This window comes from Clarias gariepinus, chromosome 4 (assembly GCF_024256425.1).
Source record: "Clarias gariepinus isolate MV-2021 ecotype Netherlands chromosome 4, CGAR_prim_01v2, whole genome shotgun sequence".
Lineage (NCBI taxonomy): Eukaryota > Metazoa > Chordata > Actinopteri > Siluriformes > Clariidae > Clarias > Clarias gariepinus.
The window spans coordinates 452,501-468,043 of NC_071103.1; the positions used below are offsets into that span (position 1 = coordinate 452,501).

The 15,543-nt window shown below is 49.6% G+C and overlaps 2 protein-coding genes across 11 annotated transcripts in view; both read right to left on the reverse strand.

Annotated features, from left to right (window-relative positions):
* Positions 1-6,684, reverse strand: part of chd4b (chromodomain helicase DNA binding protein 4b) — a 40,359-nt gene extending 33,675 nt beyond the window's left edge. For 5 of the 8 annotated variants that reach the window (XM_053495469.1, XM_053495470.1, XM_053495471.1 and 2 more), the window contains exons 1-6: positions 6,421-6,655; positions 4,905-4,972; positions 4,701-4,810; positions 4,320-4,583; positions 4,005-4,123; positions 3,612-3,904 (exon numbers count right to left, since the gene is read on the reverse strand). In XM_053495469.1, the coding sequence (XP_053351444.1) occupies positions 3,612-3,904; positions 4,005-4,123; positions 4,320-4,583; positions 4,701-4,810; positions 4,905-4,953 (835 nt within the window). In that variant the 5' untranslated portion in view covers positions 4,954-4,972; positions 6,421-6,655. The other 3 variants (XM_053495467.1, XM_053495466.1, XM_053495465.1) reach the window with 3 other exon arrangements.
* Positions 6,685-8,997: 2,313 nt separating this feature from the next.
* On the reverse strand, positions 8,998-13,768 carry wnt4b (wingless-type MMTV integration site family, member 4b). Of its 3 annotated transcripts, none has more exons than XM_053494496.1 (9): positions 13,364-13,768; positions 12,785-13,189; positions 12,241-12,394; positions 10,923-11,007; positions 10,516-10,647; positions 9,966-10,108; positions 9,736-9,876; positions 9,481-9,643; positions 8,998-9,346 (listed from the first exon to the last, which is right to left on the reverse strand). In XM_053494496.1, exons 2-9 carry the CDS (start codon positions 12,871-12,873, stop codon positions 9,177-9,179), a joined length of 1,077 nt encoding a protein of 358 aa, XP_053350471.1. In that variant the 5' UTR covers positions 12,874-13,189; positions 13,364-13,768; the 3' UTR covers positions 8,998-9,176. The 3 variants fall into 3 exon arrangements, with proteins under 3 accessions (XP_053350471.1, XP_053350470.1, XP_053350472.1); XM_053494495.1 differs by having other exon boundaries at positions 12,785-13,206; XM_053494497.1 differs by lacking the exon at positions 13,364-13,768 and having other exon boundaries at positions 12,785-13,338.
* Between the last annotated feature and the right edge of the window lie 1,775 nt (positions 13,769-15,543).

The window sequence follows — 15,543 nt, forward strand, 5'->3', positions numbered from 1 at the left end:
CCCCATCACACACACACACACACCCCTTCACACACACACACACACCCCTTCACACACACACACACCCCTTCACACACACACCCCTTCACACACACCCCTTCACACACACCCCTTCACACACACACACACACACCCCTTCACACACACACACACACCCCTTCACACACACACACACACACCCCTTCACACACACACACACACACCCCTTCACACACACACACACACACCCCTTCACACACACACACACACACCCCTTCACACACACACACACACACCCCTTCACACACACACACACACCCCTTCACACACACACACACACCCCTTCACACACACACACACACCCCTTCACACACACACACACACCCCTTCACACACACACACACACCCCTTCACACACACACACACACCCCTTCACACACACACACACACCCCTTCACACACACACACACACCCCTTCACACACACACACACACACCCCTTCACACACACACACACACACCCCTTCACACACACACACACACCCCTTCACACACACACACACACCCCTTCACACACACACACACACACCCCTTCACACACACACCCCTTCACACACACCCCTTCACACACACACACACACCCCTTCACACACCCCTTCACACACACACACACACCCCTTCACACACACCCCTTCACACACACACACACACCCCTTCACACACCCCTTCACACACACACACACCCCTTCACACACACCCCTTCACACACACCCCTTCACACACACCCCTTCACACACACCCCTTCACACACACACACACACACACCCCTTCACACACACACACACACACACCCCTTCACACACACACCCCTTCACACACCCCTTCACACACACCCCTTCACACACACACCCCAACACACACACACACACACCCCATCTCACACACACACACACCCCATCTCACACACACACACACCCCATCTCACACACACACACACCCCATCACACACACACACACACCCCATCACACACACACACACACACCCCTTCACACACACACACACACACCCCTTCACACACACACACACACCCCTTCACACACACACACACACCCCTTCACACACACACACACACACACCCCTTCACACACACACACACCCCTTCACACACACACCCCTTCACACACACCCCTTCACACACACCCCTTCACACACACACACACACACCCCTTCACACACACACACACACCCCTTCACACACACACACACACACCCCTTCACACACACACACACACACCCCTTCACACACACACACACACACCCCTTCACACACACACACACACACCCCTTCACACACACACACACACCCCTTCACACACACACACACACCCCTTCACACACACACACACACCCCTTCACACACACACACACACCCCTTCACACACACACACACACCCCTTCACACACACACACACACCCCTTCACACACACACACACACCCCTTCACACACACACACACACCCCTTCACACACACACACACACACCCCTTCACACACACACACACACACCCCTTCACACACACACACACACCCCTTCACACACACACACACACCCCTTCACACACACACACACACACCCCTTCACACACACACCCCTTCACACACACCCCTTCACACACACACACACACCCCTTCACACACCCCTTCACACACACACACACACCCCTTCACACACACCCCTTCACACACACACACACACCCCTTCACACACCCCTTCACACACACACACACCCCTTCACACACACCCCTTCACACACACCCCTTCACACACACCCCTTCACACACACCCCTTCACACACACCCCTTCACACACACACACACACACACCCCTTCACACACACACACACACACACCCCTTCACACACACACCCCTTCACACACCCCTTCACACACACACACACACCCCTTCACACACACACACACACCCCTTCACACACACACACACACCCCTTCACACACACACACACACCCCTTCACACACACACACACACCCCTTCACACACACACACACACCCCTTCACACACACACACACACACCCCTTCACACACACACACACACACCCCTTCACACACACACACACACACCCCTTCACACACACACCCCTTCACACACACACACACACACCCCTTCACACACACACCCCTTCACACACACACACACACCCCTTCACACACACACACACACACACCCCTTCACACACACACCCCTTCACACACACCCCTTCACACACACCCCTTCACACACACACCCCTTCACACACACCCCTTCACACACACCCCTTCACACACACCCCTTCACACACACACCCCTTCACACACACCCCTTCACACACACCCCTTCACACACACCCCTTCACACACACCCCTTCACACACACACACACACACCCCTTCACACACACACACACACCCCTTCACACACACACACACACCCCTTCACACACACACACACACCCCTTCACACACACACACACACACCCCATCACACACACACACACACACCCCTTCACACACACACACACACACCCCTTCACACACACACACACACCCCTTCACACACACACACACACCCCTTCACACACACACACACACACCCCTTCACACACACACACACACCCCTTCACACACACACACACACCCCTTCACACACACACACACACACCCCTTCACACACACACACACACCCCTTCACACACACACACACACACCCCTTCACACACACACCCCTTCACACACACCCCTTCACACACACCCCTTCACACACACACACACACCCCTTCACACACACCCCTTCACACACACCCCTTCACACACACACACACACCCCTTCACACACACCCCTTCACACACACACACACCCCTTCACACACACCCCTTCACACACACACACACACACACCCCTTCACACACACACACACACACACCCCTTCACACACACACCCCTTCACACACCCCTTCACACACACCCCTTCACACACACCCCTTCACACACACACACACACCCCTTCACACACACACACACACCCCTTCACACACACACACACACCCCTTCACACACACACACACACCCCTTCACACACACACACACACCCCTTCACACACCCCTTCACACACACACACACACCCCTTCACACACACACACACACCCCTTCACACACACACACACACCCCTTCACACACACACACACACCCCTTCACACACACACCCCTTCACACACACACACACACCCCTTCACACACACACACACACCCCTTCACACACACACACACACACCCCTTCACACACACACACACACCCCTTCACACACACACACACACCCCTTCACACACACACACACACCCCTTCACACACACACACACACCCCTTCACACACACACACACACCCCTTCACACACACACACACACACCCCTTCACACACACACACACACACCCCTTCACACACACACACACACACCCCTTCACACACACACACACACACCCCTTCACACACACACACACACACCCCTTCACACACACACACACACACCCCTTCACACACACACACACACACCCCTTCACACACACACACACACACCTTTGCCCTCTTTGGTCTTGGCTTTGCGCAGCGGTGGTACAGGTGCCGCTGGTTGTGGTGGTGTTGTTGCTGATGAAGAGGATGTTGTGGTTGTCGTTGCTATGGAAACCAACGCAGGCCCAGTTGACTCCACCCCTCTGGGCGTGGTCACGGTGTCGGCAGTGAGAGGGGCGGGCCCTGAGGTGGCAGAGCCCCTGATTGGGTTGTTGGTGCTGAACTCGCGCCACTTGGCTCCCAGCACCATCATCATCTTCGACACGGCGATTTTAGGATTCCTCGCCGCGATCAGGGGCCTGGGGGGGGAAGGGGGGGGGGGCGAGGGTGTCGAGAGAGAGAGAGAGTGAGCATCGGTCACACCCACAGGGTGCGAGGGGGCGTGGCTCCGTGCCGTACCTGATCATCTGACTGAAGGCCTTGTAGTTGGTGAGCGTGCGATAGTCGTCCTGGGTGAAGGTGTGGTCGATGTCCTTCATCCCCCACTCCGCCAGGAGCGCCGCCGACGACTTCGGGCCCTGCGCAGGGGACGAGAGGGAAGAGGAGCGCTGATGAAGACGGACACGTGTCAGGGTCGAGTGTGTAACTCTCTCCGCCCTCATCACGCCATCCCTCCTGCTAACACTCATCCACACTTTAGATGATCTACACTCTCATCCCTTGCTCTTTTCCTGGCTGTTGTCATGGTAACGGTGTTGAATATATATGTCTCACCTGTCCGGCGTCATCATCTTCATCATCCTCATCTTCCTCCTCGGGGTCCGGAGCCTTGCGCTTGTTCTTCCCCTCGCCGCTCTTCTCCGCTCGCTTCCTGTCCTTGGAGGCGGAGCTGGACTTCTTCTTCTTCTTCTTGCTGGGGGCGTAGTCGCTCCCCTCGCTGTCCGATCGCACGGCCCGCTCTTCTTCCTCATCATCATCATCCTCCTCCTCCACCAGCCGCAGGGCCTCCAGAGCTTCAGGAGAGCTCACCATCGCCTCCTATGGGACAGGGGAGGGACAACACACACACACACACCCTACATTCAGTCATCCTAATGATCAGCTAAAAAACTCAAACTGTGTGTGTGTGTGTGTGTGTGAATGAGAGAAAGAGACCTCTCTGAGTACTTTCTGTCGTTTACTGCTCCTACTCTCTTTACTCTTCTTTGCTTTTTTCTTCTTCTTGGATTTTGGAGTCTCAGGTGTGTGTTCCTCTGCTCCATCATCTAGGAACCAAATCACAACACACTCATGTACTTCAGTGTATAACACACACTCTGGTGGTGATGGTGTGGTGTTTCACTCTGTGTGTCTCCTCACCCTCTAACAGGCTCCTGCCTCCAAACTGCTCCTCTTCACTTCCTGACATGCTGGAAGTTCAAACACATCTGCTAACACATTTAATAACAGGTTTGTTCATTATTATTAATCCTTATTTATTAATTACTTTATTTATTTAATTCATGACATTTTGTTCAGTTATATACTCAGCAAAAAAAGAAACGTCCCTTTTTCAGGACTGTGTATTTCAACAATAATGTTGTAAGAATCCAAATAACTTGACAGATCTTCATTGTAAAGGGTTTAAACAATGTTTTCCATGCATGTTCAATTAACCATAATCAATTAATTAACATGCACCTGTGGAATGGTCGTTAAGACCTTAACAGCTTACAGAAAGTAGGCATTTAAGGTCACAGTTGTAAAAACGCAGGACACTAAAGAGACTTGTCTACCGACTGTGAAAAACACCCAAAGAAAGATGCCCAGGGTCCCTGCTCATCTGCGTGAACGTGCATTAGGCATGCTGCAGGGAGGCATGAGGACCGCTGATGTGGCTAGGGCGATAAATCGCCACATCCGCACCGTGAGACGCCTAAGACGGCGCTACAGGGAGACAGGAAGGACGGCCGATCATCCTCGCGGTGGAAGACCACGTGTAACAACACCCACACAGGATGGGTACATCCGAATATCACACCTGCGTGACAGGTACAGGATGGCCACAACAACTGGCCGAGTCACACCAGGAACACACAATCCCTCCATCAGTGCTCAGACTGTCCGCAATAGGCAGTCCATGAGGAGGAGATGCACTGCAGTACTTCAAGCGGCTGGTGGCCACCAGATACTGACTGGTACTTTTGATTTTGAGCCTCCCTTCATTCAGGGACACATTGGGAAACATTTTTAGTTTATGTCTTATGGTGTTGACTCTTTTAGTGTTCATACAAATATTTACACATTAAGTTTACTGACAGTAAAAACAGTTAAAGGTCAGAGGACGTTTCTTGTTTGCTGAGTATATAGTTGTTGACACGCAGTAACATAGCGCACGCTCTTGTTTTTAACTTCCCTCACTTCTGTCACGTCGTGCACCCGTATTTTGAGTTGCCCCGCCCTATTTGTCCTGTGATTGGTCAACGCGGGTCCCGCCTCTGATTAGCGTGATTGGCTAATAGCTCACATTAGCGCGGGGAAAAACAACGCGGACCAATAGAAGCGCAGAAGCCTAGGAGAACCTGTTCTGAAAGGGAGGGGGCGTGGCTTGTTGAAAACGGATAGGAAAACAAAATAAAAACACCTGAGGTGAAGTTTGGCTAGCAGGACGTCGGAAATAAACACAAATAATGGCGCTGGTTTATGACGCAGAACACGAGTTTTATTAAAAAACACGCGCTCGTGAGGCAAGTGAGCGCGAGAGTAACTTACACTGGGACAGCAGCTAGGCTAAGCTAAAGTGACAGGCTGTACACACACACTGCGCTGAAAAGCTCAGACACACACACACACACACACACACACACGAAGCAGATTATAGTCAGGTTTTACTCACAGGTCAGTCGGAGGCACCGAGAGAGAGAGCGCGCGCACACACACACTCACCCTTTTCTCTCTCACACACACACACGCACGCGCGCGCACTGCCTCTACCCCGCTGTAATTAAACGCTGATTAAACTAATGTTAAACTTCCGGAGAGACAAACCGCGGACAAACTGCTGGAGTGTGTGTGATGGAGCCGCGACGTCCAGTGTGCAGCCCTACTCTCCCTTTCTCTCTCTCACACACACACACTTACACAAAGAGCCCGGTGGGGGGGGGGCATCCCATAATAATCCTGAACACACACTGAACTCAGCACAGCCACCTCGCAACCTACAGACCATAATAGTCACCCTGCCTAACACACACACACACACGCACACACACACTGTCCCTACCCCCATAGCAACCACGTTACCATGGAGACGGCACCCCTCCCTCCCTGCCTCGCTCTGCTCTGACATCCCATAATAGTCCAGTGCCATCCCATAATATACACAACTCCTAAAAACAAGGGAAGGTTGGACGTGTGTGTGTGTGTGTTGGTGGGGGGCATTACAGTCAGTCACGTGGTCTCTAGGGAAACTCTGGCACCTAGCAACCAGACCATAATAATCCAAGCAGGGCCAAGTGTCCACCTGAGAAGGATTTTAATCTGGAGATGAATGACCTGTAATCTGAGTTTATAGCCACTCACACACACACACACACACACACACACACACTAACCCGACTACATCTACTATTAATATCACATTATTATTATTATTTATACACCTGATCCTTTTGCAAATGAGCTCTTTAAGTTCTTAAACAGGAAGTGGTTTAATGTGTGTGTGTGTGTGTGTGTGTGTGTGTGTGTGTGTGAGACCTCAATTGGCAGACTTAAGTGACCGTTTCAGGTCTGATCATCTCAATACGTGGTGTGAGCTGTGACTGGAGGAGACCTGGTGAGATGACCCTCAGGCCTGGTTACACACTGATGGTGAACATCCGAGGCACTGATATTACCCACGATGCAACACCATCCCTCCTGCTTCTCCACCTTCATCATCCTCATCACAGCCTAGTGCACTGAGAACTTTACATGCTGAGGAACACAGAGTCCTGGAGAAGGTGCTGAGGACAGAGGAACCGATCAGCAGCTTCCAGCCTGTAGAACATCTACAGCAGCAGCACAGGTCATAACACATACATACACACACACGCACACACACACACCTCTCTTTAACCTGCCTTATCACACGAGCCTCTGTCGCCCCCTGAGTCGTAGGATTTATATGTTGTGTGACTGCGCAGGTGAGATAGTTTAAAATCTTTGAACAAGCCTTAAAAAAAACTTTCTTCAGCACTGACAGTGGAGACTCCTTCCCCAAATGGAGATCTCCTGAGAGGGAACGCCTCCACACCAGCGTCTTATCACCATGTCTGTGGGGCGTGTGCACCGTTACCATGAAAACGATTGAGTGAGGAGATGAATCAGGGGTTAATGATGGATTACAGATGATCAGGGTCTGGGACACACACACACACACACACACACACACACACACATCACCATGGAGATTTAGTGTTGGTCACCAATCAGGGTCGGAGTTGTGGAGGCAGAGTCTACCTCCCCGAACACACACACCCCATCCCATAATACTTGTATCATGCTCTGCAAGGAGGCAGAGTGAGCATGTAAACCACAATGATGTGACCTACTTACACCACACACACACACACACACACACACACACACACACACATACACATACATACACACAGATCACCTACTACTGTGTGTGTGTGTGTGTGTGTGTAGTAGGAGGGGCTAGATGCCCACCCTATAATATTCTCTGGGATGTCCACTGTAACCCAGTTACACAAAAGCAGGTCAGCCCTAATGTGTGTGTGTGTGTGTGTGTGTGTGTGTGTGTGTGTGTGTGTGTTGTTATAATGCATTATAACCTCCATCACTACAGTGGGAATAGATGAACACTATTTTTAACACTGTTTTTATTCTAGACAAAAGAATTGAGGAAGGAAATAAAGTCCAGATGTTTTAATGATAAACAGAAACAGTCTGTGTTTATAAATATACTAATAAAATATATCAATAATATTAGTGTGTACACACAGAGTGATCAGACAAACAGGTGTGTGTGTGTGTGTGTGAGAATAACGAGGCAGTGCTGCTGTAACCATGGCGATGAGTTTATTAAACCCTGTGTGACACAGGTGTGTGTATGATGACAGGTGTGTGTGTGTGTGTGTATCACAGGTGATGAGTCTGTAATAAATGAGGTTATAATCAGTGAACATTACAGACACACTGCGCACTACACTACACTCATTACACTTCTCACACTACAGCTCCGTGTTACAGGGTTAGTCTCCGCCTGAAAGCTTTGTCTCGTCCTGTTAGTTTGTGTGTGTGTGTGTGTGTGTGTGTGTGAGAGAGAGAGAGACACGGTTCAGGCTTTATGAAAATCATTATTTTCATACATATACTTTAATGCATCGTGTAAGAAGAGATTGTAAAGTGAATTGAAGCGAAGCTGCTGATTGGTCACCTCTAATATGACATCATCATCATCAGCCACGCCCCTAAATCTCCACTAAACGACGACTAGGTGGTGAAAGAGCGCCCTCTAGGCATGGGGTGTTCTAAACCCTGCAGTACACAACCTCTCTCTTTATTTATAGGGTGCCCTTACTTTTGTCTTGACTGAATGATGAGGCTGCACTTTAATGATAAACTGTGTGTGTGTGTGTGTGTGTGTCACTCTCTGCAGGTGTGTACGAGCACTGTGTTTTTGCACTGCTGACACCGGACCGAGCAGCACCAGGAGAATTTACAGGAGCAGCGCTGAACCACTTCGGCTCGACCCGAGCGGAAACCCGGACCGCAGCACAGCAGGTCACAGCTGTCCGGGGCGAGGCGTGATGTCCCTGTGGGGTAGGAAACGGGCGGGGCACAGGGGTGAGTGGGAGAGAGAGAGTTACACTGATGAACCTCAAGCTGTATGTAAATGAGTGGGTGGAGTATGGAGACGAGGGGGCGTGTTCATTTTGTAATTACGTACCGTTGCAGCGGCGGCCCGCGGTTCCCAGGACGCCGTTCTCGGGGTCGAGACGACAGAAATCGGGAGACGCGGCCAGGTAGACGAGATCTCGCGCGGCGGGCGGCTTCACGCCGGGGTCCTTCGGCAGCAGAGCAGCGCGGGAGCCGATACGGGTCAGGCGCACCTGAGGAACAACGTGACCTTTGACCTTACTGTGTATTTATAATCAGACACCCTTCTTGTTAGTGAGCTGCAATGTGAAGGACACGGGCGTACCTCTGTGGCTCCGTCGAATCGCTCCTTCAGTACAGCGCCGACTCTGCGGAACGGCGGCATCACCTTCCAGCAGGTCTTAAGCTCACAGGAACCTGAAACTCCGTGACACTTACACTCCACCTGCATGTTGTGGAGGATGGCCTGGGGGGGGGGGGGTAAGGGGACACTCTGTCTATCAGAATCTGTTCCATGGCGTCTGTCTGTCTGTCTGTCTGTCTGTCTGCACTTACCTTCCGTCCTGCTTCGTAATTGTGGAGGTTCATTAGCGGTCGCCCTGACGACGTGCCCTTCACTCGCTCCGCCTCATCAACAAACGTCTGAGAGAACGCCACTCCGTACGACAGATTATCTGAACACCCCGACCACTGGAATCCTGCAGGGACACATGGACATCCAGACATAAGGACAGGTGAACGGGTAGATGTTCATCTGTGGATGAGTTTTAAACTCCTGGCAGAGGCAGCTAGACTCGGGGCGGCTCAGAGGGTTAAGGCACAGGGTTACTGATCTGAGGGTCGGCGGCTCGAGGCCCAGCTCCACCAGGCTGCCTTCCACCAGCTCTATCACTGCTGAGCGCGGCCCTTAACCCCGTCTGGTCCGCCCATGTGCTCCGCCCCGCGGCCCGACCAAGAATCTTCACACTGATGCCCCACTGATCCACACGGGGGTAAGAGGGGCTCATAAACACTCACGTAGAATTCTCCTCTGACCTCACAACTATTACAGCATTCAAATCTGTAATCAGTGTGTGTGTGTGTGTGTGTGTGTATATACACACACCCTCTGGGCTGACTCCTCTGACCTTGCGATCACATCCACACCTCTCCAGCTCCCCCCGGCTGCAGCCTCGTGTCACTGCAACAGCTACAGCCGCAGAGGAGAGGGCGTGTACAAACGCCGCCTCCCGTGTCCCTGCAACACACACACACACACACCTCTGTGAGGGCAGAGATAGAGTTGGACTAGCTCTGCTAATTATGAAGGTGATCAGATGATGTGGTCTCAGCTTCTGTTACAGGACGGTCACATGACCTCAGGCTGTCAGCGGGGAATCAGCCAGATTAATTCATATAATCAGTTAACAGCAGCACGGGGATGTATTACAGGGAACACTGATGTGTGTATAGAGGTGTTCGAGGTGTGTGTGTGTGTGTGTGTGTAGAGATGTTAGAGGTGAAATCTCTGACCTTGGGTCATGACTCGGCCGAACACGTTAACACCACGAGGAGTAGTGGAGCAGTTCCACCTCCGATTACGGAACTGATGCTGGCACTGAGAGAGAGAGAGAGAGAGAGATATTTTATATTTATTATGTTTATGATGTTTATAAATTTAGATATTTATTAAGTTATTCATTAATGTAAAACATCCTTTACTGTTGTTTATCAACAATGTAAATCTTTTGCTAACATTTATGATAAAAAAGCTTTTCTGAACTGAGAGAGAGAGAGAGAGAGAGAGAGAGCAGTATTAGCTGCAGGTTTGCGTCACCTTCCCTCGTGTTTATTTACGCTAGTTATTCAGTGTCTATACGAGCTCCAGCCAGAAGTCTGGTGAGATATCTAACGGCTCTTCTGTGTTTCTGAGCTCAGACCCGACTTTTAAAGCTCACTCTCCAAACCCCAGACATGCCCGCGGCTCCAGAATAAAAGCTCGTCTGCTGCGTCTCCCTCCGCACCCAGCGCTCTGTGTGTGTGTTTAGGCTCACTGACCTGCTAGAACAGTAAGTCTCAATCATTTAGGTGAGGATTTGAGGTTCTCCTCCTTCTTCATGGCTGCAGAACAGCTCCAGAGTGTGGTGCTACCACCACCATGTTTAACAGCTGCTACAGGGCTCACCTTCACTCCTCCAAACATACCTCTGGTCAGAACTTCCTCCACAAGCCTTTCTCTTCGCAAACTTTACTGCAGGTGAAGGTGTGGATTTTGGAGCAGAAGCGTCTTTCTTTCTTTCATTCCATGGTGATGTAAAACTGGTTTGACTGGAGACAGTGACACTGGTGTTCCGGTAACTTCCAGTTCATGGCAGGATTGTGTCGTGGTGGTTCCTGACCATTAGAACCAGTTTCCTCTCAGCTGAGGAGAACAGTTTGGGTTTTCTTCCAGACCCTGACTCAGTGGCGCCACCTCCTGATACCTCGTCCTTACAGTGTGTACCGTAGTGTGAGCTGATCCTGGAGTCTGCAGGAGTTTGGAGGTGGATCTGAGAGACGTCACTGATGTGTGTAACTCTGGACTTTCCCTTTGCAGTGTGTGTTGCTCAGTCGAGTGAGTGCTGTCTCACACACACAGTTTTAATGTCGCACAGGGAAGCTACCAGCTGGAGCTCATCATCATCATCACGAACAGGAAGTGAAGACGCCTCGGGCATCGAAGGACATTTCAGAAGTTTAATCTCCACTGAGTAAAAATATCTTAGTGTGTGTGTGTGTTTGTGTGTGTGTGTGTGTGATCTTATCATATACATATCATGTTTTTATTAACTATGACCTGTCTGTCTCTCACCTCGTCGATGACCATCTCAGCCGCTTTGCGTACGGACTCCATCACCTCCCCTCGAGCCCTACACACCCCCACCTGCCCCACCGACAGACCCCGCAGACGCACACACACCTCTGAGCCAGACACCGGCCGAGAGCGCGGCACACGCATCAGAGAACTGCAGACAGACAGACACAGAGAGACAGACAGGTGGAGAGGGAGAAGAACAAAGGCAACCACAGTTCAGCTTTAGAAACCTAGTCATGTGACCTGCAGTAACTGTATATAAATAAATGTGATGAGAGAGAGACAGAGAATGACAGACAGATGGAGACAGACAGACAGACAGACAGACAGGGCAGTGTGTTTTGGAGGAATCATTCTTGCACACAAACTAATTAGTGATGTAAAGAAACTAAATGACGTATTACACTAACCCCGCCCTCAGCCCCACCCATAACCCCTCCCACAACTCCGCCCCTCATTCTAATAATAATGAATGAATGAGGTGAAAGGTCAGGGACACACGTGAGATGGTTCAAGAAAAGAGTTATCATCTCTCACTTACAGCCAGTTGGTTGCCATGGCGAGGTGGGTTGCCCATAGCAACAGCAGGAGGCGTCGTCCCGAGTGATTGACAGCAGAGACAGTGGGCATCAGACTGTCTATCCCTCCGTCTGTCCGTCTAAATGTTTGTCTGCTTGGTGATCTGTCGTCTGTCTCTCTGAATATCTATCCAGTTATCTGTCGTCTGTCTGTCTCTGTCTGTCTCTCTCTCTGTCTGTCTCTCAGTCTATGTAATTATTTGTCCAACTTTCTGTCTATTTATTTATCTGTCTGTCTCTCTCTTTGTTTATCTATTTTCTTGGGATTTCCCCAAATGTCTGTCAGTTTGGTCAGTTTATATGTGTCTGTCCATCAGTCGGTCTGTCTCACTCTCTCAGGTGCAGTGTAAGGGACGCTCCCCTCGTCTCTGTTAAAGTGAGTTGGCTGAAATCAGTGCAGTGTATAAACCAACAAATCAATTAATTAATCAATTAATCAATCAGTTATCAGATTAAATTATTAAAAGACCACACTATAGTGCAGTGTTGTGTGTGTGTATAATCGCAAAAGTGTGTAGCTGTAAAGAAAAAGTGAGACATACCTGTCCAGGTCACCATGGCAGCCATCCAATAATAATAATAATAATAATAATAAATAGTTTAAATAAATAAAGTCCTGCAGGCCGACGATTAAACCTGCTCCAGTGATTAACACTCGGGGTGACGTCCCTGTCTCACTCCTCTCTCACTCTTGGACATCAGTGTAAGGATCAATCACTATTATTATTATTATTATTATTATTATTACATTAACAGAGTGTTAATGACTTTTCTATAACTTCATTCCAATAATCTGTAACACTGTAATTAAAATGTTAATTGAAGTCCAATAAAGCCATCACTGAGGTTTAATTAAAGTCCTAATTGAGTGCGTGTCCTTCCCCCAACACTAAACAGAACAAAACAAAATGTGTGTATTCCTGTAGAGACGGAGGATCCGGAGGAGTGTGAGGGGACGAGTGCAGAGACGAGCAGAGGGACAGGACTTATAAAGAGACACAGGGGGAGGGAGGGAGACAGAGATGAGCTCAGCCTCGTTATTAGAGTTGTGTGTGTGTGTGTGTGTGTGTGTGTGTGTGTGTGTGTGGTCTTTAATAAATATTGGTAAATGAGTGAATCCTGAATGAGTCGTTACATTAAATGACTCCTCTGAGTGAATCAGTGAATCTGCAGCTGTAAGAAAGTGAATCACGTTTTTAATAACGGTGTGACGGACACCTCGCTCGGGTCACTCACATACAGGCTGTTACTCTCTGTGTGTGTGTGTGTGTGTGTGTGTGTGTACATGGTAATTTCCATGAAAACTCATGACGTATCTGTGTGTGTGTGTGTGCGTGTGTCTGTACCTAGCGTCAGTGAGGGCTGCGTCAGAAAATGTCACCCTTTATATCTCTTACAAAAACGACTTTTGCGTAAACCCGAGTGAAGCAAGTGATAAATATATGGAGGGATAAATACAGAGAGACAGAGAGAGAGGACATGCCCCTGTCCCCTTACCTCTTGTTTAATTTTCCCAAACTTTGTTGCTGTTCTTTACGAGTGTGCCCCCTCCGTCACTCCCTTACTCCCACACTCCCTCCGTTCTGTCGTCCTTCACCCCTCCGTATTGTCTCAGAAGAAGGGATGACATTTAGACAAGAGGGGACCACAAATATTGGACCTGAAGGAAGAAAATAAATCACGTCCGGGTCGAGACAGAGCCGACGGTGAGACCCCGAACAACAACAATAATAATAATAATCATCACCAGAACTCACTAGTTACAGAGAAAAAGTGCAGAAATACACACACACACACACACACACACACACAAAGAAGGACATTAAATGTAAGATTGAAAAGTTCTAAATATTGAATGACAGGGTTGATGTTGAAACGTGTGTTAAAGGTGTGTTTGTGTTGATGAGTTTTAGACTCTCAGAGCTCGGTCTCACTCGGGTCCCTCAGGGAGAACGTCTGGTTCTGAGTTACAGATACAGTCTGAGATCTTTAATGAACCATGATGGGGGGAGGGGAGAGGTGATGCAAAGCAGCTTTACACAATCAAAAGAATTATATACAAGTGTGTATGAAATGTGAGTGTGTGTGAATCAGAATGATCAGATCGTCCCTGATGAACGAGCCTGAGATGGTAATAGGAAGAAACCTTGAGAGGAACCAGACTCAACAGGGAACCCATCCTCATCTGGGTGATGTTTAGATGCTCCGTTTCTCACTCTAGATCAGGGGTCTCCAAATCCCGTCCTGGAGGGCCAGTGACCAGCACAGTTCAGTTGTAGTTCACCAACACCTAAACACACCCACTGAACCTGGTCATTAACAGATTAGTTGAATCAGCTGTGTTTGAGAGGAAGATTGGATTTGGAGACCTCTGATCTAGGGGAAGTGATTAGTCGTTTTACATCTCAGTTCCCCCTCATGTCTGTGTTTCCTTCTGGCTCCTCCCTTTTAGTTATGATGTCATAGTTAGTCCTGCTCACGCTCTACACATTCACCTTTTACACTGTGTGACTGAGACCAGACTGAACTGGTATCTCTTCTCTTCTGTACAAATAAAACCGAATTGAATTGAATCTGTTCCACAGAAAATGTAAACAATTCTGAACCCTCTCACGTGATGCCTCAGGCCTTACTGAGAAAAAACGTGTGTGTGTGTGTTTGTGTGTGTGTTTATGCATACACACAGCCTGAGCAACAGCAGAAACATTCTGGAGAACATGAT

What these genes read in the sequence shown, in the direction of transcription:
- wnt4b (XM_053494496.1), bottom strand. Translation starts at nt 12,873, where the DNA reads ATGCCCACTGTCTCTGCTGTCAATCACTCGGGACGACGCCTCCTGCTG. An exon ending in GCCATGGCAACCAACTGGCT is followed by an intron (nt 12,395 to 12,784) that starts GTAAGTGAGAGA and finishes GTCTGTCTGCAG; the next exon opens with TTCTCTGATGCGTGTGCCGC. An exon ending in CAGAGGAGTCAGCCCAGAGG is followed by an intron (nt 10,109 to 10,515) that starts GTGTGTGTATAT and finishes GTGTCCCTGCAG; the next exon opens with GATTCCAGTGGTCGGGGTGT.